The 24,715-nt window shown below is 62.8% G+C and overlaps 2 protein-coding genes across 6 annotated transcripts in view; one reads left to right on the top strand and one right to left on the bottom strand.

Moving 5' to 3' along the window:
* GRAMD4 (GRAM domain containing 4) overlaps positions 1-10,868 on the top strand; it is a 62,810-nt gene extending 51,942 nt beyond the window's left edge. For all 5 annotated transcript variants that reach the window (XM_061124323.1, XM_061124322.1, XM_061124325.1 and 2 more), the window contains 11 exons: positions 45-136; positions 1,351-1,399; positions 2,550-2,621; positions 2,976-3,019; positions 3,091-3,200; positions 5,156-5,310; positions 6,452-6,596; positions 7,112-7,205; positions 7,864-7,948; positions 8,594-8,662; positions 8,838-10,868. In XM_061124323.1, the coding sequence (XP_060980306.1) occupies positions 45-136; positions 1,351-1,399; positions 2,550-2,621; positions 2,976-3,019; positions 3,091-3,200; positions 5,156-5,310; positions 6,452-6,596; positions 7,112-7,205; positions 7,864-7,948; positions 8,594-8,662; positions 8,838-8,942 (1,020 nt within the window). In that variant the 3' untranslated portion in view covers positions 8,943-10,868. The remainder of the gene's footprint in view (positions 1-44; positions 137-1,350; positions 1,400-2,549; positions 2,622-2,975; positions 3,020-3,090; positions 3,201-5,155; positions 5,311-6,451; positions 6,597-7,111; positions 7,206-7,863; positions 7,949-8,593; positions 8,663-8,837) is intronic.
* Positions 10,869-15,010: 4,142 nt separating this feature from the next.
* CERK (ceramide kinase) overlaps positions 15,011-24,715 on the bottom strand; it is a 36,757-nt gene continuing 27,052 nt past the window's right edge. The window contains exons 9-15 of the mRNA XM_061125629.1: positions 23,984-24,058; positions 23,303-23,455; positions 21,378-21,483; positions 19,051-19,127; positions 18,191-18,396; positions 17,268-17,479; positions 15,011-15,212 (exon numbers count right to left, since the gene is read on the bottom strand). Coding sequence (XP_060981612.1) covers positions 15,140-15,212; positions 17,268-17,479; positions 18,191-18,396; positions 19,051-19,127; positions 21,378-21,483; positions 23,303-23,455; positions 23,984-24,058 — 902 coding nt within the window. The 3' untranslated portion in view covers positions 15,011-15,139. The remainder of the gene's footprint in view (positions 15,213-17,267; positions 17,480-18,190; positions 18,397-19,050; positions 19,128-21,377; positions 21,484-23,302; positions 23,456-23,983; positions 24,059-24,715) is intronic.

Raw genomic sequence — 24,715 nt, 5'->3', positions numbered from 1 at the left:
CCGGTCACCTGCCTGCCCCCCGTTTGTCTCTCCCGCACCCACAGGTGTACATGAACGCCGTGTGGCACGGCTGGGCCATCCCCATGTTTTTGTTCCTCGCGATTTTGAGGTTGTCCCTCAATTACCTCATAGCCCGGTAGGTGTGCTGGCTGCTGTGTGCAGGCTGCCCCGTCTCCCTGCCTTTCATGCGTGGCCGGCTCTGTTGCATGCTGGCATCTCGGGAGCTTGTTCTAGCTTCCCTGGTGACTCAGATAGTAAAGAATCTACCTCCAACGCGGGAGACCGGGTTGGATCTCTGGGTCAGGAAGATCCCCTGGAGAAGGAAATGGCAACCCACTCCAGTGCTCTTGCCTGGAGAATCCCACGGTTGGAGGAGCCTGGCGGGCCACAGTCCGTGGGGTCGCAAAGAGTCGGACACAACTGGGTGACTCACACTCACACTCACTCTCTGCAGTCCCTGGGCTCCTGGAGGAGGGTTTGCTGGCAGAGTAGTAACCAGACCCCAGCAGCCCTTTGCTGTGGGTGGCCAGTGGGTTCCAGCTTTGGGGTGACTCTGGCCACTCCTCTGATTGCACCGCTTTTAGGCAGGAAAATCCCCCCCCACCCCCAGCAGTGACATCCCAGTGGGGGGCTGACAGAGCTGCAGAGGCTGTGTCCTTGGGGTCCCAGCTGATGCCTCAGAGGCGCCGGGACTCAGCAACCCCGGGGCCCAGGGCCTGCCTGCCCTCTGAGTGCCCCCTTCCTCTCGAGGCTGGGGTGGGGGCCATGTTGGAAGCCGGCCTGTCTGGGTCTGTGTGGCCCTGAAGTCGCCCTGCAGAGTGAATGAACCCCGGTTTCACGTCACGCCTGAGAGTAGGCCCTCCCTCCCGTGTTTTTACTCAGCCGTTCAGACGTTCACTTGCACACACCAGTGTTTCTAGGTGCTTGTGTATGCCTGCATAAGTTGCTTCACTGGAAAATGTTTCTTGGTGAAAAAGCAAATGTTTAATTGCTTCCGAAAGGGTTCTCCGTGCCCAGACTGGTGTGGTTCCTGAAGCCCTTGCCGCTGTTGCCCCCCTGACTATTCTGGGAGGCCCCTCCCCTCTGGGTGCTGCCATGTGCCCCCCGCCCAGGAGGGCTCCCAGGGCGGGGTTGGTGGGGGCGGCCGGGTCGTCTGCTCTTGACCCCAGGAGGGGCCTGGTGGGTCTCGGCAGACGGCCTGGTGTTTCGGAGGCTCCTGTCCCCACGGCCGGCGTTTCAGGGGCCGCCTCCTGGCTGGGAGCACAGGGCTGGCGACTCGACGTCCCCCCTGGGCGGCCCCCTGCCTGCAGACGATGCTCTGGTAAAGGTGTGTTGTCTGCTCTTCGCCAGGGGCTGGAGGATACAGTGGAGCATCGTGCCCGAAGTGTCCGAAGTGGTGGTAAGTCCCGGGATGGGCTCCGTCATGGGGTCAGGCTGTGTGGGAGGGCACGGGCCCCCCGAGGCCCCCAGGGCTGGCTGTGTGGGCACCAGCGGGGAGCCCTGCCCAGCGGGGAGCGCTCAGAGAGGAGACGGCTGGCTGCTCCCACCCAGAGCCCTCCCCGGCTGACGTCCCGAGTTGCCCCTACCTGGCCTGGGCTTGTCTGTGTGGGAAGCAGCTCGGCCTAGCCTGGCCTGGCCTGCCCTGCCTTAGCTGGGATGTGATATGGAGGGGAGGCAGCGAGGGGGCCCCCAGGAACCGCTCCCCCCCGTCCCGAGGAGGGAGGTGGACGATGAGTGGGCTGGAGCAGTGGACATGTAGAGCGGGGTCAGCAGAGCTCCCTGTGGCCCATCGCTTGCTCTTGTAAATGAAGTTTTACGGGTCTCTGCCACGCTCAGTCATTTATGCTGTGACTCTTCTGGGGCTGCAGCAGCCGTGACAGACGTCAGGCCTGCGGAGGCACACCCGCTTGCCCCCTGGCATTTTACAGACAGTTTGCCCACCTGCTCCGCAGGGGACCCTGGCCCGAGGGGCAGAAACGCTGGGCATGGGCGGAGGGGAAGCCGCGGTGCCTCCATGGGCCTCGCAGGGTGTTTGAGCAGCCCCTGGGGGTTGAGCATGGACCAGGGCAGGGTGCATGGCACGGTGGGTCTGCAGGGCCCCTTAGACGGGTCAGCTGGGGGGGGCGCGTCGGGGATGTGGGCCCGCGCCCTTTGGCCCTGGCACTGGAGGTCCTCGGGAGGTTCCTGCTGAGTGAACTGAGGCCGGTTGGATGAGGCCAGGCACTCCCACTGGGGCCTTGGTCCCCGCGCCTGGGAAGCGGGGCTGGGCCGGGGGCTCTGTGCTCACAGGTGCCTCTCTGTAGGCGGCCTGTTTGGGCAGCAGTCAGGTGGGGGGCTGCCTGCTGTCTCTCGGGCTCCACGGGGGCGTCAGCGGGAACGGCTGTCCGTGCCATGCCCTCGGGCTGGGCCCCCCAGGGACGCCTGTCGTCCCTCTGTCGGGGCGGTAGAGACCCCGGTCCCCGGGCTGGGAGGCCTCGTCCTGTTTAACGTCGGTAATTTCTCTGAACTGTTAAATTTCAGTGGAAATTCTCTTTCTCCTTTGACTGAAGGAGCCTCCGAAGGAAGACCTGACCGTGTCTGAGAAGTTCCAGCTCGTGCTGGACGTCGCCCAGAAAGCCCAGGTATGTGCTGCCGGACTCGGGGGTGGGGGCCCCCGGAACTCCAGCCAGGCCTGCCCGAGAGCCCCCTCGGTGTGGAGAGCCCCCCTGGCGTGGCCTTGTCTGCAGCCGGTCCCGGTGGGTGGAGCCCCTCCTGACCGACGGCCTGGGCGAGCTCCCGGGAGGGCGTGGAGCCTGGTCCCTCGTCTCCAGTGGGCGGGGTGTTCACCCTCGGTTGGGCTCAGCCCCGTCGCCGGCCCTGGGAGCGATCCAGGAGCACGGGCCCGCGGCGCCTCTGGCCGTGGTCTCTGGGCGTCTCCAGCGTCGCTGTGCGGCCCCGGGGGTCTCCGTCGTGACCACAGCTCCGTCTTCACACAGAACCTCTTTGGCAAGATGGCAGACATTCTGGAAAAGATCAAGAAGTAAGTGACATGCCCGGGGCCCGCCCACCGGGGGTCCGCCCGCCCGCTCTGAGCCTGCCCTCTCCCTCCAGCCTGTTCATGTGGGTCCAGCCCGAGACCACCCAGAAGCTGTACGTGGCGCTGTGGGCCGCCTTCCTCGCCTCCTGCTTCTTCCCCTTCCGCCTGGTGGGGCTGGCCCTGGGTAAGGAGCTGTGGGTGCCCGGCCCTCTGACCCACGCGGAAGCCGGGGGGCCCTGTGCCCCCAGGACGCGCCCCTAGCCCCAACCCCCACCTGCACCCCAGGACGCGCCCCCACCCCGACCCCCACCTGTGTCCCCACCCCCGACTCCCCCTCAGTCCCAGGACACGCCCCCACCCCCGGCCCCCACTTGTGCCCCCACCCCCGACCCCCACCTGTGCCCCAGGACGTGCCCCCACCCCCGACCCCCTCCTGCACCCCAGGACGCGCCCCCACCCCCGACCCCCTCCTGCGCCCCAGGACGCGCCCCCACCCCCGACCCCCTCCTGCGCCCCAGGACGCGCCCCCACCCCCGACCCCCTCCTGCGCCCCAGGACGCGCCCCCACCCCCGACCCCCTCCTGCGCCCCAGGACGCAACCCCACCCCGACCCCCCACAGCTCTCAGGTGGGCAGCTTGTGCCCTCGTCTCCCTGCGCCCCTCCCCCAGTGGCTCTTCAGAACCTTTGCACTCGGGAGACCATCCAACGTAGAGAGATGAGAGTTCGGTTTCTCGAATCCAGCCCACCCTCTGCTGGCCGGGCGGGCGGGGCTGGTGGACCCCAGGCCCGTTGGACTTGGGTGTCTGCCGTGGCTCTCTGTGAGCGCCCCTGGGCTCCCGGGGTTGGGGGGACAGGCCAGAGAGTACAGGGGTGTGATGGGGTGGGTGGGAGCTGGCGTCAGGGCGGGTCTGTGGACAGGCGGCCTCAGGCCCTGTGGCGGTGTAGGGACTTGAGCTGGGGCTGGAGGGGGCACGATTCTGACCTGTGTTTTGGGCGCATCAAGGACATCCCTGGGCTGGGGTGAAGTGAGTCTGGGGTGTGCTCAGGTCCAGGCAGGTTTGCAGAGCATCGCTGTCTGGGTTTGCGAGGGTGGGCTGGGCTGGGGCAGGGGTCAGTTTTGCCCTGAGTGGCCGGGCGGGCTGTTGGGTGCCTCCAGGGAGGCGGGAGGGGCAGTGGGGTGGGGGCGTTAGCGTTTAATCCGGGGTGGGGAGATGTGTAGGTCTAGCCTCCGCCCGCATTTCAAACCTCCTGGGTGTAGGTTGAGTTCCCAAGAGAACAAGGCTGGGCTTGGGGTCCAGGGTGGCGGGAAGATGGGAGATGGGGGAGGGGACCCGGGTGGTGGCCTGGTGGGGAAATGGGCTACTGCAGGCAAGAGGGGGCCACAGGGGTGCCCTGTGAGGCCCCTCAGAGGTTGGGAGGGGGCTTGGTGGGGAACGCGGAGGCCTATGGAGCCTGGCTCAATGGGCTGAGCTGGGCATGGAGCTGTGGGTTGGGGGTTGTGATGGTCGGGATCATCCCTGAAGTTCCCAGTGGGTGCGGATGCTCAGCCCCCGGTGTGAGGGTTGTAGCAGGACAGGGAGGGGGGCACAGGCGTGAAGAGACTGCCCCGGGGCTGAGGTCGGGGTCCTGAAGAGACCCAGCCCCTGGCTCAGCCCACTACCACTGTTTAGCTCAGCCCCCCAGGAAGTCACACTGCCTCTCCAGGCACGACCCCCAGGCCTGGCCATGGGCGGGGCTCTCCCAGCCTCGGCGTCCCCTGCCTGGAGCTGACTCTGGGCCCGTCCTCGGTGCGTGAACGGGGGTGGGCAGGCTGGGGAGGGGTCCCTGAAGTCCTGCTCACGTCCCCTCGGAAGATGGTGACCCGTGGTTCTGTTTGGTTGGCTCTTTTTAGGGACAGTTTATCATTTGGCCTGAGCCACCTCTGGGCTTTTGATAACGGTCCCCAGCAGAGGCCTCCCTCTCAGCTGGAGTCCCTTCCCTGCCCTGCATGTCCACTTCCCAGGACCACCGTCCGGCACCTGGGTCCCGGGAGGCCCTCCAGGGAGCACTGGGGACCCCAGGCGGGGCGGGGACTGCGTGCTGGCCACTTGGGCGGGGCCGCAGGGTCTTGCTGAGACGGGACCTCGTCTGCCCCCCAGGCCTCTACGCTGGAGTCAAGTTTTTCCTCATCGATTTTATCTTTAAACGCTGCCCGAGGCTGCGAGCCAAGTACGACACCCCCTACATCATCTGGAAGAGCCTCCCCACGGACCCCCAGCTCAAGGAGCGCTCCAGCACCACCGTGTCACGCAGGGTAGGCCGCGTCCCGGCTGGGGAGACCTGCCCGCCCGCCTGCTGTGCCTTGCGCCCGCTCCTGGGGAGGCTGGTGGCTCTGGTCTCGTGGGGCCCTGGAAATAAGACAGCTGTGGGGGCAAATTCCCAGTGACCGGCTCTGCTGTCCCAGAGGTCCGGGGTGACGATCCCAGGGCCGGGTGGCCCTGCGCGGGGGACGGCTGTTGGGGGAGGTCCCCACCCACCTGAAGACCTCTGCCCATCCAGACTGGCTGGCGAGCAGGCCCTGCCCAGCCAGGTGGGCTGCTAGGCCCCAGGCAGGAGGGTTCAGGGTGCTGGAAGCCGGAGTCCAGGGGGAGCCTGGTCCCCACTCTCTGGCTCAGCCTCTGGCGGCAGGGCTGAGACGGCACAGTCAGTGCTCACAGGCTGGCAGAAGGCTGTGTGGGCATCGGGCACCATGTCCAGAGCCAGGACGCTGAGGGCATGCTGGCCTTGCTGCTCTTCTTGGGGTCTCAGACTAGTGGGGAGGTTCTGGGCTCATTAGGACTCCCGTGGAGGTGTAGGAGGGCTTCCCGGAGGAGGTGACGTTGGGTTTCAGCCTTGTGTTTGGGCGTCCAGTGACGGCCTTGACGCCTCTGTCTGTGGGAGGGAAGCGCTGGGTCAAGCACAGGCCAGGCTTCCTGGGTTCGGGGACCGTGAGGCTCGTTGGGGGCCAGGACTCACAGGCCAGGTGCGCAGCCACGAGTGGGCTCCAGTCACAGACCCAGGTGGACCTGGGGCTGAGGCCCACAAGCAGGCTGCCTGAGTCTTAACCAGAGAGCGGGGCGGGGGCTGCCTGGGGCGGAGGGTGACCCCGCCGGGCGGCCCACTGGCACATGGCTCACTCAGCTTGTGGTCACAGCCTCCCGTTGCGCGGCCCCTGCCCCTTCTTCTGTCCTGGTCCCACGTGCGTTGTCCCTTCCGGCCAGCGGTCGGGACGCGACGAGGTGCGGTGTCCGTGTGGACGCCCCTTCCGCCCTGGGGCTGTGCGTGGCTCTGGTTGACTCTGATGACTGATGTTGCTCTTGGTGGCCGGGGCTTCAGCTGGCCCAGGGTGGGGGGCGACCGCGTGCCTCCCTCGCCGCCTCGGCGGGTGGTGCTCACAGGTGCCTGGGCCCCCACAGCTGCAGACGGCCTCCTCCCGGAGCTGCGTGTCCAGCGCGCCCGCCGGCCTGAACAGGGACGAGGACGCTGGCCGCCTGCACGGCGCCAAGAAGGGCAACTTCCATGAGATCTTCAACCTGACGGAGAACGAGCGTCCGCTGGCGGGTACGTGCGTGCCAAGCCCGTGGCCAGGCCTGGCAGCTCGCCCACCTCGGTGCTGGGGCCCGAAGGCGGGAATGGACCGTGGGGGCCGGGGGAGGGCCCCCAGGGGCAAAGGTCGGAGTGGCCAGGCACGTCTGCGGCGGGTGGTCTGGCAGCAGAAAGGTAAGCAGGTGTGGTCGGGGCGTCTTAGACATTGTGGCCTCTGTTGTGTGTGACCCCGGCCACGGAAGACCTTTGCAGAGCTTCAGCCTTGATCTTCTCCCGAGCCCTTTTCCTGCTGACCTGGACCATGAACTGGACTCTGCCTTCATGCCCCTGCCCGCTCACGTGGGAGGGGACGCCCGTTTCCCAGCGGCTTCAGCCCCCACTGCCCCCGACCCCATGGGTTTCTCTGATAGTGAAGTGCGTGCCTCGGACGTTCCCCAGAAGCCAGCGCTGACACTCCCAAGGCGAGTCCAGGGCGGGTGTCTCCGGGGGGAGCGTCACGGCCAAGTCCTGTCCGGCTTTGTCCCCGTTAGTGTGTGAGAACGGCTGGCGGTGCTGCTTGATAAACCGGGACCGGAAGATGCCGACTGACTACATCAGGAACGGGGTCCTGTACGTGACGGAGAAGTGAGTGAGCCATGAGCGGGGTGCAGGCAGGCGTGATCCCCGGGGGTGGCCGGAGTCCAAGCAGGCATCCCTCCGGTCCAGTGCCTGCCCAGAGCCGCCGGGCCCTGACCCTGGAGTCCGACACGCTGGACCCCGGGGTGCCCTGGTCTGCCGGCTCGTCATGTGGCAGGAACCCACCCCCCAGCCTGGACCCCCAGGGCTCTCAGGGCGGCCGGCAGCTTCCTTGTTCGTCTCCCTTTGGGATGAGGTGGCCCAGCTGCCCCGTGGGGGTGGGTGGTGGGGAGCAGGCCCAGAGAGGGCCCGGTCTCAGCCTGGGGGGTCCCCGAATACCTTGTCCCCCACCCTCCGCCAGGGACCATGCCTCCCCCCCGCCCCTTGCTGGAGGTTCTGGCCAGGCAGACCCCCCCGGGCCTCGGGTGCAAACATCTCCCGCTGGGCGCCCCGCGCGGCTTGTTGCGGGACCGTGAGTGGGGTTCAATGGGAGTGCTGGGCTCTAGACTCGAGAAGCCGTGAGACCCTGTAAAAGCGAAACTGTTTGTGGGAGGCCGGCGTGTCCTGGCCAGTGAGGGGGGCCCCATGTCTGGGCTGCGGGGCGGCTGCAGGTGTGGCCCCCTGGCTCACTGGCCGGGCTCCGTCCAACCCCCCGCCCGCCCTGTAGTTACCTGTGCTTCGAAAGCTCCAAGTCTGGCTCCTCTAAGAGGAACAAAGTCATCAAGCTGATGGACATCACGGACATCCAGAAGGTGGGTGCCCCCCCCCCCCCGCCTCAGGAGCAGGCGGCTGAGGGTTCGTGACGCAGGGAGCCACCCTGGGAGTGGGGGGCGGTTAGGGCAAAGTGCGGGGGGCCGTGTAGACCATCAGGCTGGGCCCCTGAGCCCCGTCGGTGCGGGGGGGTCCACACTGCAGGCTGGGCCCCTCCTAGCGTAGTGGGCCAGTGCCCGGTATCCTCGCATGGACGGAGCGGGGAGCAGTGAGCTGGGTGCCCGAGCCTGCACACAGCCCCTCTGGGCACCCTGGGGGGACCCAGGGCTCAGCTGGGCACTGCCTCCGTGCCGCTGTGTGTCAGGAGCGCCCCACGGCTATGATCGGTCCCCCCCGCCCCCCACTGCCCGGAGAGGCCTGTGGTCGCTGGGCTCAGGGGCGAGATGGGGCGTGGGGGCCTGTTCCCGCTCGAGTGCTCCTCAGTGCGACCCTCAGCCTCGCTCGGGAGTGTCTGCAGCTCTGGCGTCTCAGGCACTCGATCTGCCCGCGTTCTCTGGCTGGCCAGGCCCGGGCCCGTGGGAGTCTTGCCATCCGGGGCTCTGTGGAGGAGAAGGTCCTGGGGTGCGGGGAGGGCGGCCCTGACCCCAGGAGAGGCCCCAGGTGACACGCCCACTGTATGCTTTCAGTACAAGGTCCTCTCTGTCCTGCCGGGGTCGGGCATGGGGATTGCCGTGTCCACGCCGTCGACCCAGAAGGTAAGTGCTGGCTGGGGTCCCGGAGGTGGGGGGTGGGCTCGGGGTGTGACTCTGGCTGGGGGGTGTTGGCTTCTGGGTGGGGGCAGGCCTGCCGTCTTCTGGCTTGCATGGCCTGCTCCGGCATGGCCCTGGCCGGCACGGACTTCCGCCTGCACCCGCTTGCTCCCTCCGCCAGCCGCTGGTGTTCGGCGCCATGGTGCACAGGGACGAGGCGTTCGAGACCATCTTCAGCCAGTACATGAAGATCACGTCCGCGGCAGCTGCCGGCAGTGACAGCTAGTGCTGACTCACCTGGACACCGCTGGAAGTTTTTTTTTTTTTTTCTTTTTTCTTAACAATTTGGTAGTGGAAAAAAAAAATCGGACATCCTCATGATCTTTTGCAATAATCCCCCCCGGATGTGTGGTTTCCGTTGTGTTGACCCTGCGTTTTGTAGACCCCTTTGTGCAGGGGTCGGGGCTCTCGAGGGCTTGTCCCGTGGACGCGGGGGCCGTCGGGAAGGACGATGACACACGGGACCTGCCGCCAGGCATGGCCGGGCCCCCTCGGTCCCCGCGGGGCAGAGACCGCCCAGCCCGGATCCCGGGCACCCAGCAGCTCTTCTGTACCAAAGCCATAGGAGGAGCGCGCGGGGCCTCCCTGTGGAGAAGGACGTCCGCGACGGGTGACGGGGGCCCCGCCAGCCTCCGTGAACGGGCCGGCCCTTCAAGGAGGCCCTGCGCACGTGTTGGGAGCACGTTGCCGGCCGGCCGCTCGGGGGCCCGCGATGGGCCTCTGGGGGATGCGGGGAGGCCCAGAATGACAGCTGCTCGGGGTGGGGGGGCTCTGAGCTTCGGGGCTCATGCCGGCTTCCAGGCTGCAGGGCCGGCTGGGTGAGGGGCTCCTGGGCTGGAGCAGGAAGGATGGGGGCGCCCCAGGCCCGCGGTGGCCTTCCCCTGTGGGCTGTGACAGGCGCTAAGTCCGCCTGGTGTTGGCGGTGGCGCAGAGCAGAGCCCGGAGGCCGGCCCGCGCCGGGGTGCACCAAGGTGCAGGGGAGCTGGGTCCACGCACGCCTGGCGTCGGGACTGGCCCGAGACCTCGGGGATGGACATGCTGAGCCACTCGGCACACTTCCAACAGCGGGCCCCGCCAGCCCTCAGCTTGTCCTGAGTCCCCCGGGAGACACTGGGTTTGTTGTTTTTTGAAGAAACAGAAGATTATATTTTTTACAGAGAGCAAGCTGTTTTTCTTATTTTTGTATCATTTTTCAGATGTGATTTTTACCTTTCCTCCTAATTTGCTGGTCGGGTGAGCGACACGGTGGCCTCGCTCTGGTCACACCCCCGGAGGGGCCCCCCAACTCCCCACGGGGAGCCTCCCCCACCAGCTCCCAAAGCACACGCCCCTGTTTGGACCGCACGTGCAGGGCCAGCCCAGCTCCCGGTTCCCCCCAGCGCTGGGGTCTCGCGATTCTGCAGGTCGACCTTGAACAGACGTAGGCAGAGCCCCCCCTCCTCGACCTGGGCTTTGGCCCCTGGTCAGCGCAGGTGGACTGGGTCTCAGGGGCTGAGTGAGCATCCACAGCCAGTGGGGACCCCCTCCAGGCCCGAGGCAGGCTGGGTGGGCCCTGGACTTGGTCCAGGATGACTACGGGGGCGACACCCAGGGGTGCTGCCGGACCCCATCACTGGGGCCGCCGCGTGGTCAGCGTGCGTCCCCTGTAAGCACGCTGGCAGTCCCCGAGCCTGGGGCGGGGGCCCTGCAGGGGAGCGGACTTGCTGTCTTCAGAGCTGCGTGGCTTGGTTTGAGTCCCTTCCCAGGAGAAAGGGAGATGAAAACTGACCATGTGCTGGGGGTGGCCGGTAGGGGCCGTGGCGGGCCCTGCTTGGAAGCCCAGGGCCTCCGCCGGGAAGGGCACAGGCCTGAGCAGATGCCCTGTCGGCGAGAGCCGGTGGTGTTTTTACTGAATCGTGTAAATCTGGGCAGATGTTCGATTTCTGCGACTAATCCCGGAACTGAGTGAATGTTACCATTTTTTATGTCTGAAGCTTGAGTCTCTGTTCAGCCTGTAAATACTCGTTGCCGGCGTGACTTTTGTTCAACAAAAGGATTGTACTGTATGAAGAACTGATTGAAAAAAAATCTCCCTGTAACATTTTTTTTAAAAAAAAAAAACTTGTTTAAAGAAAAAAGTCTTGTATAAATTATAAATTTTTATTTAAATAAACCTGGAATGTGTTGTGGTCACAGTGGGGGAGGGCGCGGGGTGTCTCTCCTGGCAGGGCCCCAGGGCCGGCAGCGCTGGAGGGCATTGGGGTTTCGGCACCGAGTCCGAGGGGTGAGGTGGGTCCCCCGGGAGTGGGCCGTGGGGGCAGGGCAGCGGGCTGTGCACACGGGCAGGCTGGGAAGAGGGAGGCAGGAAGCCGGTGATGAGTGGTGGCCGGCGTGGAGGGGTGTCCAGGGGCTGGCACACACCGGGGAGGTGGGGGGAGCTCGGGCCTGGCCTCCCTGGGGGCCGTGGGCATCTCGGGGGCCGGGTGCTGCTTGCGGCGCCCCCCTGAGGCTGAGAGGTGGGAGGCGGCGGGGCCCTGGGCAGAGGGGTCCTCAGTAGCACATGTGGTTCCGCGGATCCACTCGCCGATCCCGGACACGGATGCAGGGACCTGCCTGGCTTCTGCAACCACGGGGGCCGTGCCCTGACCTGTGCTGGGGGCCCGGCGGTGCGGGGCGGGGGGGTCTGGGGGGCAGAAAGGGGAGACACGAGCACAGAGGGAGTGAAATGAACATTCTTGTTCTTGAACTGGGGCTGTCTCCACCGGTGCCGTGTCTCCACACGGCATTTGGGGAGTGGGTCTTACCACTGACGGACAGGTAAATGCACACACTGGCCACAGGGGGCACTCATGGTGAACCAGGAACTGGGTCTAGTCCAGTTGGCCCCACAGTAACCAACGGGCGAAGCCGATTCCAGAGTTATTTCCTGTGAGGGACCCTGAAGACTGCAGGGTGTTGGGGACCGGCAGCCGCGGTCTGTGACCCGAGGGAGACCCCAGTGTCTGGCTCGCTGAGACCTGCCCCCAAAACACTGGGACAGGAAGCCCAGCCCCTTCCTCTTGTGGACCCAGCGTCCTCCACGGTCAAGGGCTGGCATCCCACCAACAAGGTCGTAAAGGAAGACACTCCAGTACCTGTGATTACAGACAGTCCCCAGGCCTGCAGGTAAATGAGGCCAGCTTTCTGGATATAATCTCGTTCATAAAAAATAACTGCATTTCTACTTGAAGGAGAGTGGCCTCACAATAATGATGTTTTTAAGAACAAATCTAAATAAAATTGAGAGATATGGAAAAATTATAAAGCTGCAGTAAAGACATCAATGAGGACTGATGTAAATGAAAATATATGCAATGTTAATAGACTGGAAAATTGCGTTTCATGATGAAAACATCTTAATACCCGCTAAACGAAACAAGCTACAGAAAAATGACACAATATGATGCCTTTATGTAAAGAGAAAGACCTGCAAAACTAAATACACTGTCTGAGAATATAAACACAGAGGAAGGGAAAAAACCTTCCTCCTACCCTCCTATGTTCAGTTACTAGGGTCGGCAAGTTAAATCAACAAAAGGCAAATTAGAAAAGGCATGGAGTTTTTATTTAATGCTAATATTTAAGTATTTTTATGTTCCTGGAGGTCTTTGTAGAAAAGCAAAGAGTCTGACCCAAAGAGGTGGTCAGACTCAGGGTTTTATATGCCATTTTAATAAAGGGCAACAAATTTGTCAAGAAGTGACAAGATAAAAGGGAGCTTGGCTTCTTGGTTAAAGTGAAGGTATTGAGGAATGTTATTTGGGGGGAAATTAACGGAACAGAGTGAAAGTCACTCAGTCATGTCTGGTTCTTTGCGACCCCATGGGTTATACACTCCATGGAATTCTCCAGGCCAGAATACTGGAGTGGGGAGCCTTTCCCTTCTCAGGGCATCTTCCCAATCCAGGGATCGAACCCAGGTCTCCCGCACTGCAGGCAGATTCTTTACCAGCTGAGCCACAAGGGGCTGGCTAACGGAACAGAAGGGCTGTTGCATTATTCAGTTTGGCTTGTCAGCTCAGTGCTGACTCTGTCTCCGGGACATGGGTGGCCCCAGAGAAAAGGGGGGCTCACCTGCACACACGGGAAGGCGTCGCCCTTCAGGCTGACGTGGGGAGGGGCAGGCAGCTCTGTCTGCATTGGTGGCTGCTTCACTGTCTTCTGCTCAGAACACCTTCACGCCCAAGTTGTCCACGTGGGGCGCTGTGTTCCGATCCCCTGACGTGGAGAAGCAAGGGATTCGCTCCAGTTTTAAAACCATAGTTCCCTCCTCCGTGGGGGCAGGGGAGGCTCCCTCCACAAGGGCACACGGGGAGGAGCCTGGGGGCGAAGATCAATTCCTTGGCATGGGTGGTAGGTTCACCATTGCTCAATTTCTTTAAATTGTACCTGTTTTCACACACAAAAAAAATACTCTGCTTTGAAAGACAACAGGAATTTGTAAGAGAGGGAAAAAAGGCCACATTCTGCCCAAAGTAACAACTTTATTTGTCTTCTCAAACATATCAGAGCAAATTCGCCATTTTCTAACCTTGAAGCCAGCAAGATTAGAAAGGAAGTTAAGCCACTTTCCGTTCCCACCGCCAGTTCCACGGGGCCACAGTGAGGGCAGCGTCAGCCGGCGCCAGCCGCCCTGGCCTCCGCATAACCGGGAGCAAGGGAACCGCGGCCCCACCGAGCATGGGGGAGGTCACGACCGGACCAGCGCTTCCAGCGACCCGGCGTTCTCTCTGTCCAGCCATCAGTTCTGATTTTTCCTTAAAATCCTGGAGTTTAGGCGCTGTGGTTGCTTCACCAGAGTCCTGGCTCGTGGGAAGGTCAGAAAGGTACTCTGGTCCCGGGGTGGGGTCGTCCGCAGTTTCTGGGGTCAGGGTGGGGGCTCAGACAGTCACATGACCCCCAGGGACAGTTCCAGAATCTGCGGTTTTGTAGGTCAGCAAGCAGTTGGTGGATATGGCCAAGGCCACTGGGGAACCACGTGGCATTACGGGGGTGGGGGTGAGGGGTTCCTTCTTGAACAGAACATGCTTACTCTCAGCCTAGACTGGTTTTCTAGAAACGGCAGTGGGTTTCGGGGCAGACCAGTGATTGACATTTCCCAGGGACAATCGAGACTATGGAGACCCTCTCGGGGCCCCGGTAGGAACACGGTCTCCTGAAAAACCTGTCGAAGCTGCCCTGGGTGGGAATGAGCGATGAGACAGGACATTTCACATGTACGAGTTCTGAGAATGAACGACATCTGTTAGATGCGAGGGTGCCCGCCAGACCGTGTATGGTGGCTGGCGGCCCTCAAACCACCTCTTTTAACAGTTGAGCTCCCTTTTCACAAGTCCAAGTGGGGGCAGCATCCTCTTAGGTCTCAGATGAAGCTGTTGCAGACGCGTCGTCCACACACAGAAGCACAAACCCAAACAAAACTGGGCTGAGCGAGGCGACCCCCAACCCCGGTCCAGGGTGGGCCCCACACTTGCACAGCAAACAAAGGAAAAGACGGCCAGCGAGGCCACTGTGTATGCTCTTCTGGTTTACAGGACGAACCTTGCAATAAATACATGGAAGGAAGTGTGAAGACAACAAAGGCATGGACCTGGGTCATGTGTACGGACTCGGGGCTGAGGGAAGGGCACCCTGGGATGTGGGACCCTCTCCCCAGGGCGGTGGGGCGCTCGGTCTGAAGTTCACGGCTGCTTTCCGTCTGCCCACCGAGCTCAACCACGGCAGCCCCCGCCATGGGGACAGCGCTGGGGGCGTCTAAGTGTTAAGACACTCGCCAGGGCATCACGAGTGGTCGGTTTCTGGGGCGCCTGACCTGTCCTCCCACCGGATTGTCTAGAAGCACTGCTGTGATGGGAGAGGGGACTGAGCTCTTCACAGCTACGGGAGAGCAACCCGGGGAGTCCCTCCCGCTCGCTGGACCAGGCTGCCCCGGAGGCGCACTAGGACATTGCCTTGTAGATGCGCGAGACGGGAAGGGTCCAGATGGGCCGCTCTAATCACGAGGGAAGAGGCAAGTGCTACAAAGAGAACCACGACTCAGCAGGCGCTGACCACCGCGCTCCAGAGCAGGTCCTGCCGAGCAGCCCAGGGACCCGAGGATGCGCGCGACAGAATCCCCTGAGCTGCTCGTTAGAGCCCGGGCGGGCCGTCAGCGCGGCTGCAGTCTAAGGGGCCGGCGCGCCCCAGCCAGCATGGGCCACCTGCTGGGGCTGAGACCCGTGAGATGCAGCCCACAGACGCACACAGAACCGAAAATGCCAAATGCATCCACAAAAATTGCTGACAAAAACGTTATGTTTTCTAAAATCAATATTCAACTATCAAAAATAAATTTCTAAATTTGAATGTATCGCAACATAATTGGTCTGTCGTCATTGTCTGAGACACGGTCCCCATGGTCGGCGCTCAGCCGCGGGACTCCTGCTTGGGGCTCTCTTCGATTCCTCGTGCGAAGAGCCGAACCAGCTGGCAGTGGACCCTGCGGAGACAGACGGCCACACTGAGACCCTGACCCCTGGCCCCGGGGAGAGGCGGGCCTCGGGCTCGGAGAAATGTCCGGGCACCCCTGAGAGACCGAGTTTGCAAAGGGCAGTGACGGCCAAGCGGAAATCCAGGACTGCGCAGATCCACCCATGAGCAGAGGAACAGCCCCACAGGCCAGCTCCCCGCCTCTCCTGGGTCCGCTCATCAGAACCGAGCCGACGGGGCTGCAGGGCGGATCCCACGAGGGCCACTCGGAGCGTCAGGAGACACAGTCCCGGAGGCAAGGGCCCCCACCTTCCACCTCAAGCACAGCATGTGAGCCTGGGGCTGGGAGGTCTGCAGGGGCTCCTGGGCTCCCTCCTCTGGCCCGGCAGGGCCTCCTCCCCAGGTTACGAATGATGTCACAGGCGCCTCAGAGATGCTGCGTCATAAAAACCCTCAAAGTGACGTGCCGTTCCAGGCACCATAATCTTTATCAAGATGCATAGGATCTATTTCGTGAGAGAACGCCTTTTCTAACTGTCAGCTGTTCCTAAGCTGGCATCAAACATACTTCCATTTCCTGAACTTGTGCAATGAGTCTACGAAGGCGGAGCCCCACACACAGGCCCCCGGGATGGGTTTTCCTGGGACCTTGGAGCCCCCCTGCCCTGAGATGCAAGGTGGGCAGTCACGGCCACACTGGCTGCGCCCCGGCTGCGAGAGCATCGGCGAGCAGGCCGGGCCTCGGGGAGACCGGAGAGCCTGCTTCTGCCCGTGGCTTTGCTTGGATGCTAAGGGCAGAGAGACCCGGCTGGGTCAGTGGCTGGTTGCCTGAGAAGCCATCTAAAGTGGGGTTGTAAGCGAGGACACACGTGGCATGCCGAAATGTGGAAGGTGTGCCCACCTGTCCTTCCACGCTGCAGGGGTGGGGCTACGTGCTTGCTTGTGATCACCTTCCTCGTGTAACCCACTCACTATGGTCAACGAGGGTCCAGTTTGGTTTCCTTAACGTAGGCTTCCCTGGTGGTCCAGACAGTAAAGAATCTGCCTGCAATGCAGGAGACCTGAGTTCTTTCAGGAAGATCCCCTGGGGGAGGAAATGGCAACCCACTCCAGTATTCTTGCCTGGGAAATTCCATGGACAGGAGCCTGGCGGGCTACAGTCCAAGGTGTTGCAAAGAGTCAGATATGACTAAGCGACTAACACTTTGGCTTTCACTTTTCTCTCAAGATCCTAAAGGCATTTGTAATAGGATAGAAAGAATCCTTTTAGAATTAAACAGTTCCCCCTCAATCTCTTGGGGTATTCCCAGGGGGCGCTAGTGGTAAAGAACCTGCCTGCCAATGCAAAAGATGTAAGAGATACAGGTTTGGTCCCTGGGTGGGAAGGATCCCCTGGAGGAGGAAATGGCAACCCACTCCAATATTCTTGGCTGGAGACTCCCCATGGACAAAGAAGCCTGGCGGGCCACAGTCCACAGGGTCACCAAAAGTCGGACACGACTAAAGTGACTTAGCACACTTACACCCACACCTCCATCAGCAGCGCTTTTTAAAAAAAAAAAAAAACAACACGTTTGACTGTGTCCTTCCATGGGGAAAAAACCTTTCTTGGCACATATGTTAAAAACAACAACAACAACAACCACCTTTCCTGGCACTTATGTTTCACCTGGTTATGTAATACATATAACCAGACTGCAGATTCCCAAGTCCAAATACAATAGGCCTAATGGATTTGGAGCTGGAGGGTCAGACCTGGCACCTGGACCTTAGCTCGGTCGTGGGTTCCTCGGGCCGGAGCACCTCCTGGTGGAGTTAGTGGACCCAGGGCTCCGAAAGTGCCCACAAAGGGAGTTTGTTAGTTTAACTCGTTAGGAGACGAGAGGGAACAACAGTGCAGGACGCGGCAGAGAAAGTGAAACGGGGGGGCTTCCACCCCCAGCATCTTCCCAGCACTGAGACAAGGGCGTCTCCCGGGGACTGTCCCTGGGCACGCCTGTGTGTTCACGGCGGGCTCTCACGCTCCAGGCGGTAGGGTGGAGGCTCCCGGGGCCCCTCCGCTCACCTGACCTCGATGGCCGGGCTGCTGAGCACCTCCCCGTCGCAGTTCCAGGTGCTGCTGGAGGCGCGGCAGCAGCAGGCGCTGGGGTGCTCGCTGCACAGCTGTCCCAGCCGCTTCTTCCCGCGGCCCAGCACGCTGCTGTCCTCGTCCTCCGCCGGCTTCGACACAAACTGGAACTTCTTGACGCGATAGACTTCCACGAAGGTGAAGTCAAACTAGCGAGAGACAGCCAGACGGGAACGCGCTCTCAGCGGCGCTGCGCTGGGGGCATGGCCACCGTCAGGGGCCTCCCAGCGAGCCCCCCCACAACGTGGGGACACGAGAAACGGTCACCACCGCTCTTAAACCCGGTCTCAGCCGCACTGTGTGACACTTACTACAGAGTTCCGTGGTTCCCAAGCAGTGAGCTGTACCACTCTTTACCTTTTCAACAAGCGGTGCTTTAAAAGCCACATTAAAAACACTGTTGGATCAGATCTTAGAAAAAATGTAACAGCTGTAAACTTTACTACAACCTGAGACTGATCAAGAGTTGCAACTGTCTGGATAGCGTTAGACTCGGGATCCCCCCCGCCACGTCACTACACGCATGACAGTGACTAAGGGTGGGTCTGCTGGGAGGGTCTCAGCAGAACCCCCTCCCGGGAGCCTGAAGACTGTGCTGTAAGTGGCCCGCGAGGGCAACTGAAAACCGCACTGCATCAGCCTGTCCTGTCTGTAAACGGGAAGAGAAACAACAGGGGAGTGTATGGAAACATTCACACCTCCTAGGGGCTGTAATCAAAGACTTTATAAATAGACTTTATAAGGAGGAAGTATGACCAAGAGCTCACAGTGGGTGAAAGGCAGGCAGAGGCATCTCTCCTGCTGCCCCCGCCCAGGGCCGCCCAGGCGGAGGACGCGGCTGACACCGGCGGCGCCCTTACCTGGTCGCCCTGGTTGGTATGCCTGACCAGAAAGCGCAGGAAGTTGAACCGGGAACACTTCCGGATGAGGATGAGGTCAGAGGAGCCGTCCCCCAGGTGGGCGGCCGGGGAGAGGCCCTGGGGGCTCCGGGGACAAGCGCAGGACATGTTGGTGGCGTTGATGGCCAGGAACTGCCCGCAGAGGACCTTCCACTCCTCCACCTCCTCTGGAGCGGGAGAAAGCATCACTGTTCAGTTCAGTTGCTCAGTCCTGTCTGACTCTCTGCGACCCCATGGACCGCCCCATGCCAGGCCTCCCTGTCCATCGCCAACTCCGAGTTTGCTCAAACTCATGTCCATCCAACAGTCTCACACCATGTTAAATTGGGGCCCAGCAGGTGGGGGTAGGCTCCTGCCCCTTGGCATCAACACACAGACAGCCCGGCCGCAGTCACCTCCCGAGAGGAAGTCCTCCCCAGGGTGGGGGGCTCTGGGACCACCATCTAGGGCAGGGGTTGCCAGATCTGGCCTGGCAGCTGAGTGTGTGTGGCCTGTGAGTTAAGACTGAGTTTTACATTTTTAAATGGTTGGGGTGGGGGAGAATCAAACGAGGGAAGTATTGTGTGATGGATGAAAAAGACATGAAACAAATAGCCCGCGGCTTTCATGTACGCCCTCAGTGAGGCCACTTGCTGACCCCCGTTCTAGAGCGTACTGGAGACAGGCGCAGAGTAACTCAGAGGGGCGCTGCGACAGGGGCCCTTCCACAAAATCTGCCCTTCCCCAAGGTCCGGCAGAGGCCACGGGCGCTCGGCCTGGAGGGACGGAGGAGCAGGTGCTCTGCAGAGAGCGAGGGGGCCCGCCACGGCCCGGACACCTACCCGTGCCGTCCAGGCCGTACAGCGAGCGCTTCTGCTCCTCCTCCAGCTGCTGCCTGCTCTGCCTGCACACGGAGCACCTGCGGCAGCGACAGCGCCGGGTCGGTGACGCGCGCACAGCGGGCCGCCAGCCCCTCCCGCGCGGCGGAGCGCGCACAGCGGGCCGCCAGCCCCTCCCGCGCGGCGGAGCGCGCACAGCGGGCCGCCAGCCCCTCCCGCGCGGCGGAGCGCGCACAGCGGGTCCGTCAGCCCCTCCCGCGCGGCGGGAGGGCGCACAGCGGTTCGTCAGCCCCTCCCGCGCGGCGGAGCGCGCACAGCGGGCCGCCAGCCCCTCCCGCGCGGCGGAGCGCGCACAGCGGGCCGCCAGCCCCTCCCGCGCGGCGGGAGCGCGCACAGCGGGCCGCCAGCCCCTCCCGCGCGGCGGGAGGGCGCACAGCGGGTCCGTCAGCCCCTCCCGCGCGGCGGAGCGCGCACAGCGGGCCGCCAGCCCCTCCCGCGCGGCGGAGCGCGCACAGCGGGCCGCCAGCCCCTCCCGCGCGGCGGGAGCGCGCACAGCGGGCCGCCAGCCCCTCCCGCGCGGCGGGAGGGCGCACAGCGGGTCCGTCAGCCCCTCCCGCGCGGCGGAGCGCGCACAGCGGGCCGCCAGCCCCTCCCGCGCGGCGGAGCGCGCACAGCGGGTCCGTCAGCCCCTCCCGCGCGGCGGGAGGGCGCACAGCGGTTCGTCAGCCCCTCCCGCGCGGCGGAGCGCGCACAGCGGGCCGCCAGCCCCTCCCGCGCGGCGGAGCGCGCACAGCGGGCCGCCAGCCCCTCCCGCGCGGCGGGAGCGCGCACAGCGGGCCGCCAGCCCCTCCCGCGCGGCGGGAGGGCGCACAGCGGGTCCGTCAGCCCCTCCCGCGCGGCGGAGCGCGCACAGCGGGCCGCCAGCCCCTCCCGCGCGGCGGAGCGCGCACAGCGGGCCGCCAGCCCCTCCCGCGCGGCGGGAGGGCGCACAGCGGGTCCGTCAGCCCCTCCCGCGCGGCGGGAGGGCGCACAGCGGGTCCGTCAGCCCCTCCCGCGCGGCGGAGCGCGCACAGCGGGCCGCCAGCCCCTCCCGCGCGGCGGAGCGCGCACAGCGGGCCGCCAGCCCCTCCCGCGCGGGGGAGCGCGCACAGCGGGCCGCCAGCCCCTCCCGCGCGGCGGGAGCGCGGCCTCGGACGCTTCACTTACAAATATTTCGCTTGCGCGTTAATTTGAGCTCTCAAAATCAGATCCGCCCCTAGAAATTACACAGGCAACGACATATCCTTCTCGGAAACTTATGGACGTTCCAAAAAGCCAGGCGCATCCCTTGGGGACCCGGTGTCGGCTCCGGGGAGGGGTGAGCTCGGCCGGCAGTTGCGGGGTGGGGCACCGGCGGGAGCAGAAACCAGCTGCAGCTCCAGCCGTGGACCCGCCTGAGCCCTTGTTCCCTTCGCCCGACAGGTAACACGGCGGCCGTTTGGTCCAGCGGGTGACAAGCGAGTCAGCGGCTCAGAGCAGCGCTCGCGGGACCTGGTCGCGGGCCGAGAAGGTGTCTGGGGTCCTCGGGCACCGCGGGGCTACGGCCGCCCAATGGGCCCGGGGCTTTCGCTGGTGGAATCAGCTCATCGGAAACCGAGCCAGCGAGGCTACATCCCCAAGCTGGTGGATCCTACGGCCTCAGATTCTTCACTCAGAGGAGGAAAGGACCGGGGCGGGGTGAATGGCTTACTTGCGAATGACTTAAAAAGGAAGGAGGGCCGTGAGCCCATCGAAACCCTGCAGCCTCCCGTGTCCTCAGACGGCGGAGCAGGGACAAGACGGGGGCCGGCGGGCCGCGGGCACAGGGTGACCCCCTGACCCGGCTCCGGGTTAACCCGGGCACGTGCAGTTCACGGCAGGGGCGCGCCGGGTGAGAAGTCAGTGCAGCTGGCAGAGGGGCCCCACTGCAGACCCCGCCTCTCCTGACCACAGGGCGGCCCCGTCCAGCCGGCTCCATGGGCGCCTGGAGGGCGCACACAGAGCTGTCTATAAGGGCTTCTCTTCATCATTTCTCAGACCCCCAGCAGGGGGACAGCAGACCACCCCCCACCGGAGCACACAGCGTGGTGTGAGCCCTCCGCCGGGTGGACGATGGCCCAGGAGCCAGCATGAGGGGTCACAGTGGAAACCCTCAGGGTGTGGGGGACACCTTCAGGGTTGGGGGGACCCTGGCCGCTGGACGTAATGAAACAGCACCCCCCACCTGACACTGCAAGGACCGCCCACTCACAGCCCCCGCGGGTCCTGCTTCCCTCTCCTCATCTGAACAGAAACACGTGGGATGTGCTTACCCCGCCCGGCAGGGTTTCCGGTCCCTTGGGGAGCCCACGGTGTGCTGAGCTGGCAGGAAGGACACTGTGCCTTCGTAGCAGTGATGGGAAAAGAAAGTCTTCAACCCTGAGGACGGAGCAGAAGGGAGAGGAGACGGCGCCGTCAGCCTTGCAGAGGGGCTGGCGGGTCGCCGGGGACGCCGGGGACAGCGTCCGCAGAAGGACAGGGCCCCTCTGGCCTTGGGCTGAGCAGCCGCCACTGTCTCGGGGCGCTGCAGGCTCCCGGCCACCAGGGCCGCCTTCCATGCTGGCAGAGGGGGCGTCTCGGCCACCAGGGACCCCTCATGGCCTCGGGGTCTGCCTGTGAAGCCCCGGGCGCACCCCCAGGCTTGGCCCTGTCGTCCTCGACTCTGGGGTCTCTGGGGTCTGCCTCTCATGATAGAATGCTAACTGAGGAGGAGCTGCTTCTCGTGGATGAGGAAAGAGAGGCGGCTTCTTGGACAGAATCTAGTCCTGGGAAGATGCCGCGGAGACGGCTGAAGGGACGAAGAGGATGTAGATAGAATACAACACAAACGTGGCTGACAAGCAGACGCGGGTCTGAGAGGGCTGACGCTGGCTCTGAAAGAAGGTCTACTGTGGGTTAAGCACTATCAAATTTCACTGCAGGCTACAGAGACATTGCTCCTGGAAGAAGAGTCGATCGATGTGGCAAATGTCACTGTTGTCTTATTTTAAGAAATTGTGACACCCCGTGTTCAGCACCCCCACTCCGATCCGTCAGCAGCATCAACTCGGAGGCAAGACCCTCTACCCAACAAGTGTGACGACTTACAAGGCCCAGATGGCAGTCAGCGGTTTCTAACCACAAAGAACTTTCAGACTAAGGTGTGCACCCTTCTCAGATATAATGCTACAGCATGCAGTACACTACACTATGAGTGAGTGAGTGAAGTCGCTCTGTCGTGTCCGACTCTTTGCGACCCCATGGACTGTAGCCCACCAGGCTCCTCCATCCATGGGATTCTCCAGGCAAGAGTACTGGAGTGGGTTGCCATTTCCTTCTCCAGGAGATCTTCCTGACCCAGGGATTGAACCCAGGTCTCCTGCATTGCAGGCAGACGCTTTACCGTCTGAGGCACCAGGGAAGTCCACTATACTACACTATAGTGTATACACAGCTTTTATAGGCACAGGGGAAGCAAAAAATTCATGTGACCTGCTTTATGTTGACATTTGCTTTCTCCAGGTGGTCTGGAACTGAGCCCTACATGTCTCCAAGGCATGCCTGTAAATGTACCCAAAGGTGAACCATAAGGGGAGTGACCAGGGAAATGGCACATTAAATACAGCAAAAGAGGAGGGAATTCCCTGGCGGTCCGGTGGCTAGAACACTGCGTATCCATTGCCCGGGGCCTGAGGAGTCGGGGAACTAAGATCCCGAAAGCCCCCTGGTGCAGCCAAAAAATAAAAATAAATAACTTAGTAAATATGGCCAGGGCGTTCGCCTCGGCCACAAGAGCGTCAAACTCTGACCTCTTTATCCTTTCAAGCTCCCTTCTGCACTGGGGCTTCCCTGATAGCTCAGCTGGTAAAGAATCCGCCTGCAATGCGGGAGACCTGGGTTCCATCCCTGGGCTGGGAAGATCCCCTGGAGAAGGGAAAGGCCACCCACTCCAGTATTCTGGCCTGGAGGATTCCATGGACTACAGTTCATGGGGTCACAAAGAGTCGGACAGGACTGAGCGCCTTTCATTTCGCTCTGCATTTAAACGCCGAAAGCTGGTGCTGCACACGCCCTGAAACTGCCGACCCTCACTGGTTCATCCGGCCTGGAGTCAGTCGACCTCCCCTTGGCCCTGTACCTGGGGACCCGCGGACCCATGCCCCAGGGAGAGCGAGGAGACAGGGGCTGGGGGCGCACGGGAGGGCGGGAGCTGGGCTACCTGAGAAGTCGTATCTGATGAGGCCCATCCACCGCTTCTTCTCGCTGTCCTTGATGATGTCCCCGTAGAAGCCGTAGCCCAGCAGGGACACGGAGTACCGCAGTAGCGTGCTGTTGTGGTGCACGGCCGACACGTCCATGGACAGCGAGTCCCCTGCAGAGAGAGGCGTGTGGGAGCCGCCCCCGGCCTGGCCCCGGAACGGCTCCCGGGGCCGGGGGCCTGCCTCAGATTCCCGAAAGGGGCTTGGAAAGCTTTTCTGTGGGGAGGGAACAACCGGGCCAGGAGGCTCGCTGTCTAGTGGAGTGGGGGGGGGGGGGTCTGTCCCCCCAGGATGATAAGGGGCCGAGTCCCGAGCAGGAAAGAGGGCTGAGAGCAGGGCTCCAGACAGGCGGGGCGGGGGTGGGGGAGGCGCTTGGCCAGTGCAGGGGCTGCGGGGAGAGCCGGCCGGGGCACGGGTGCTAGGCGCCCCAAGGTTGGGTGAGGGCCCTGGAGGGTCTGAGCAGTGCTTGTGTTTCTCAAGGTCACCCAGCTGGACGAGCCGGATGGTGGCCGGGAGGGCGGCAGACAGGGCCCCGCGGGCGGACGGGCCAGGGCGCCCGCATGGCGAGACAGACGGACACCCGCATGCGCCTGCAGCCCTGGGGTCCTGCACGCTGGGCGTGGCGCTGACGGGGCGCCTACCCACGATGATGTGCAGAGCCGAGGTCTCCGCGTCGTTTGTGCCAACTGTCGAGTAACACACGCAGTCCGTCGACCCTGAGACGGGGGAGAGGTCCTTAACGTCACTGCAAGAACTTAAGATCCTAACGTGTCTCCAAGTAGGGGAGTAATAGCGCTTCCTTCTCTTCCAAAGACTGGGAGTAAGTACGGCGTAAATACAATTTACCTACAGAATTAGTTACTGAGGTTGTTACTGTTTGGTGTTCAGTCGCTCAGGTGTGTCCAACTCTTTAAAACCCCGTGGACTGCAGCATGCCAGGCCTCCCTGTCCATCACCAACTCCTGGAGTTTACTCAAACTCATGTCCATTGAGTTGTTGATGCCGTCCAACCATCTCATGCTCTGTCGTGCCCTTCTCTCCCTGCCCTCAATCTTTCCCAGCATCAGGGTCTTTTCCAGTGAGTCGGCTCTTTGCATCAGGAGACCATAGTACTGAGGTTGAGTCATCAAGAATGCCGAGACTGACCTTGACTACTATCAATGAGCTCCTCACAGAGCTTTTAGAGACCTCTTCTGGGCCCTGTGTGGGGTGTGGTGGGGTGGGATCTTGGGGGGACGGGCAGGACTTGCAGCAGTGCCTGGCTACTATGAAGATCAGCAGCAGCCCTGGGGCTCCAGACCACCAGACCCAAGGGGCTCACGGGGAAGTGCACACAGGACAGCTTGTGAGGGTCACAGAAGCAGCCCAGGGAC

The sequence above is a fragment of the Dama dama genome, chromosome 22 (genome assembly GCF_033118175.1).
Source record: "Dama dama isolate Ldn47 chromosome 22, ASM3311817v1, whole genome shotgun sequence".
NCBI classification, from domain to species: domain Eukaryota; kingdom Metazoa; phylum Chordata; class Mammalia; order Artiodactyla; family Cervidae; genus Dama; species Dama dama.
This window is presented reverse-complemented; position numbering and strand designations above follow the sequence as displayed.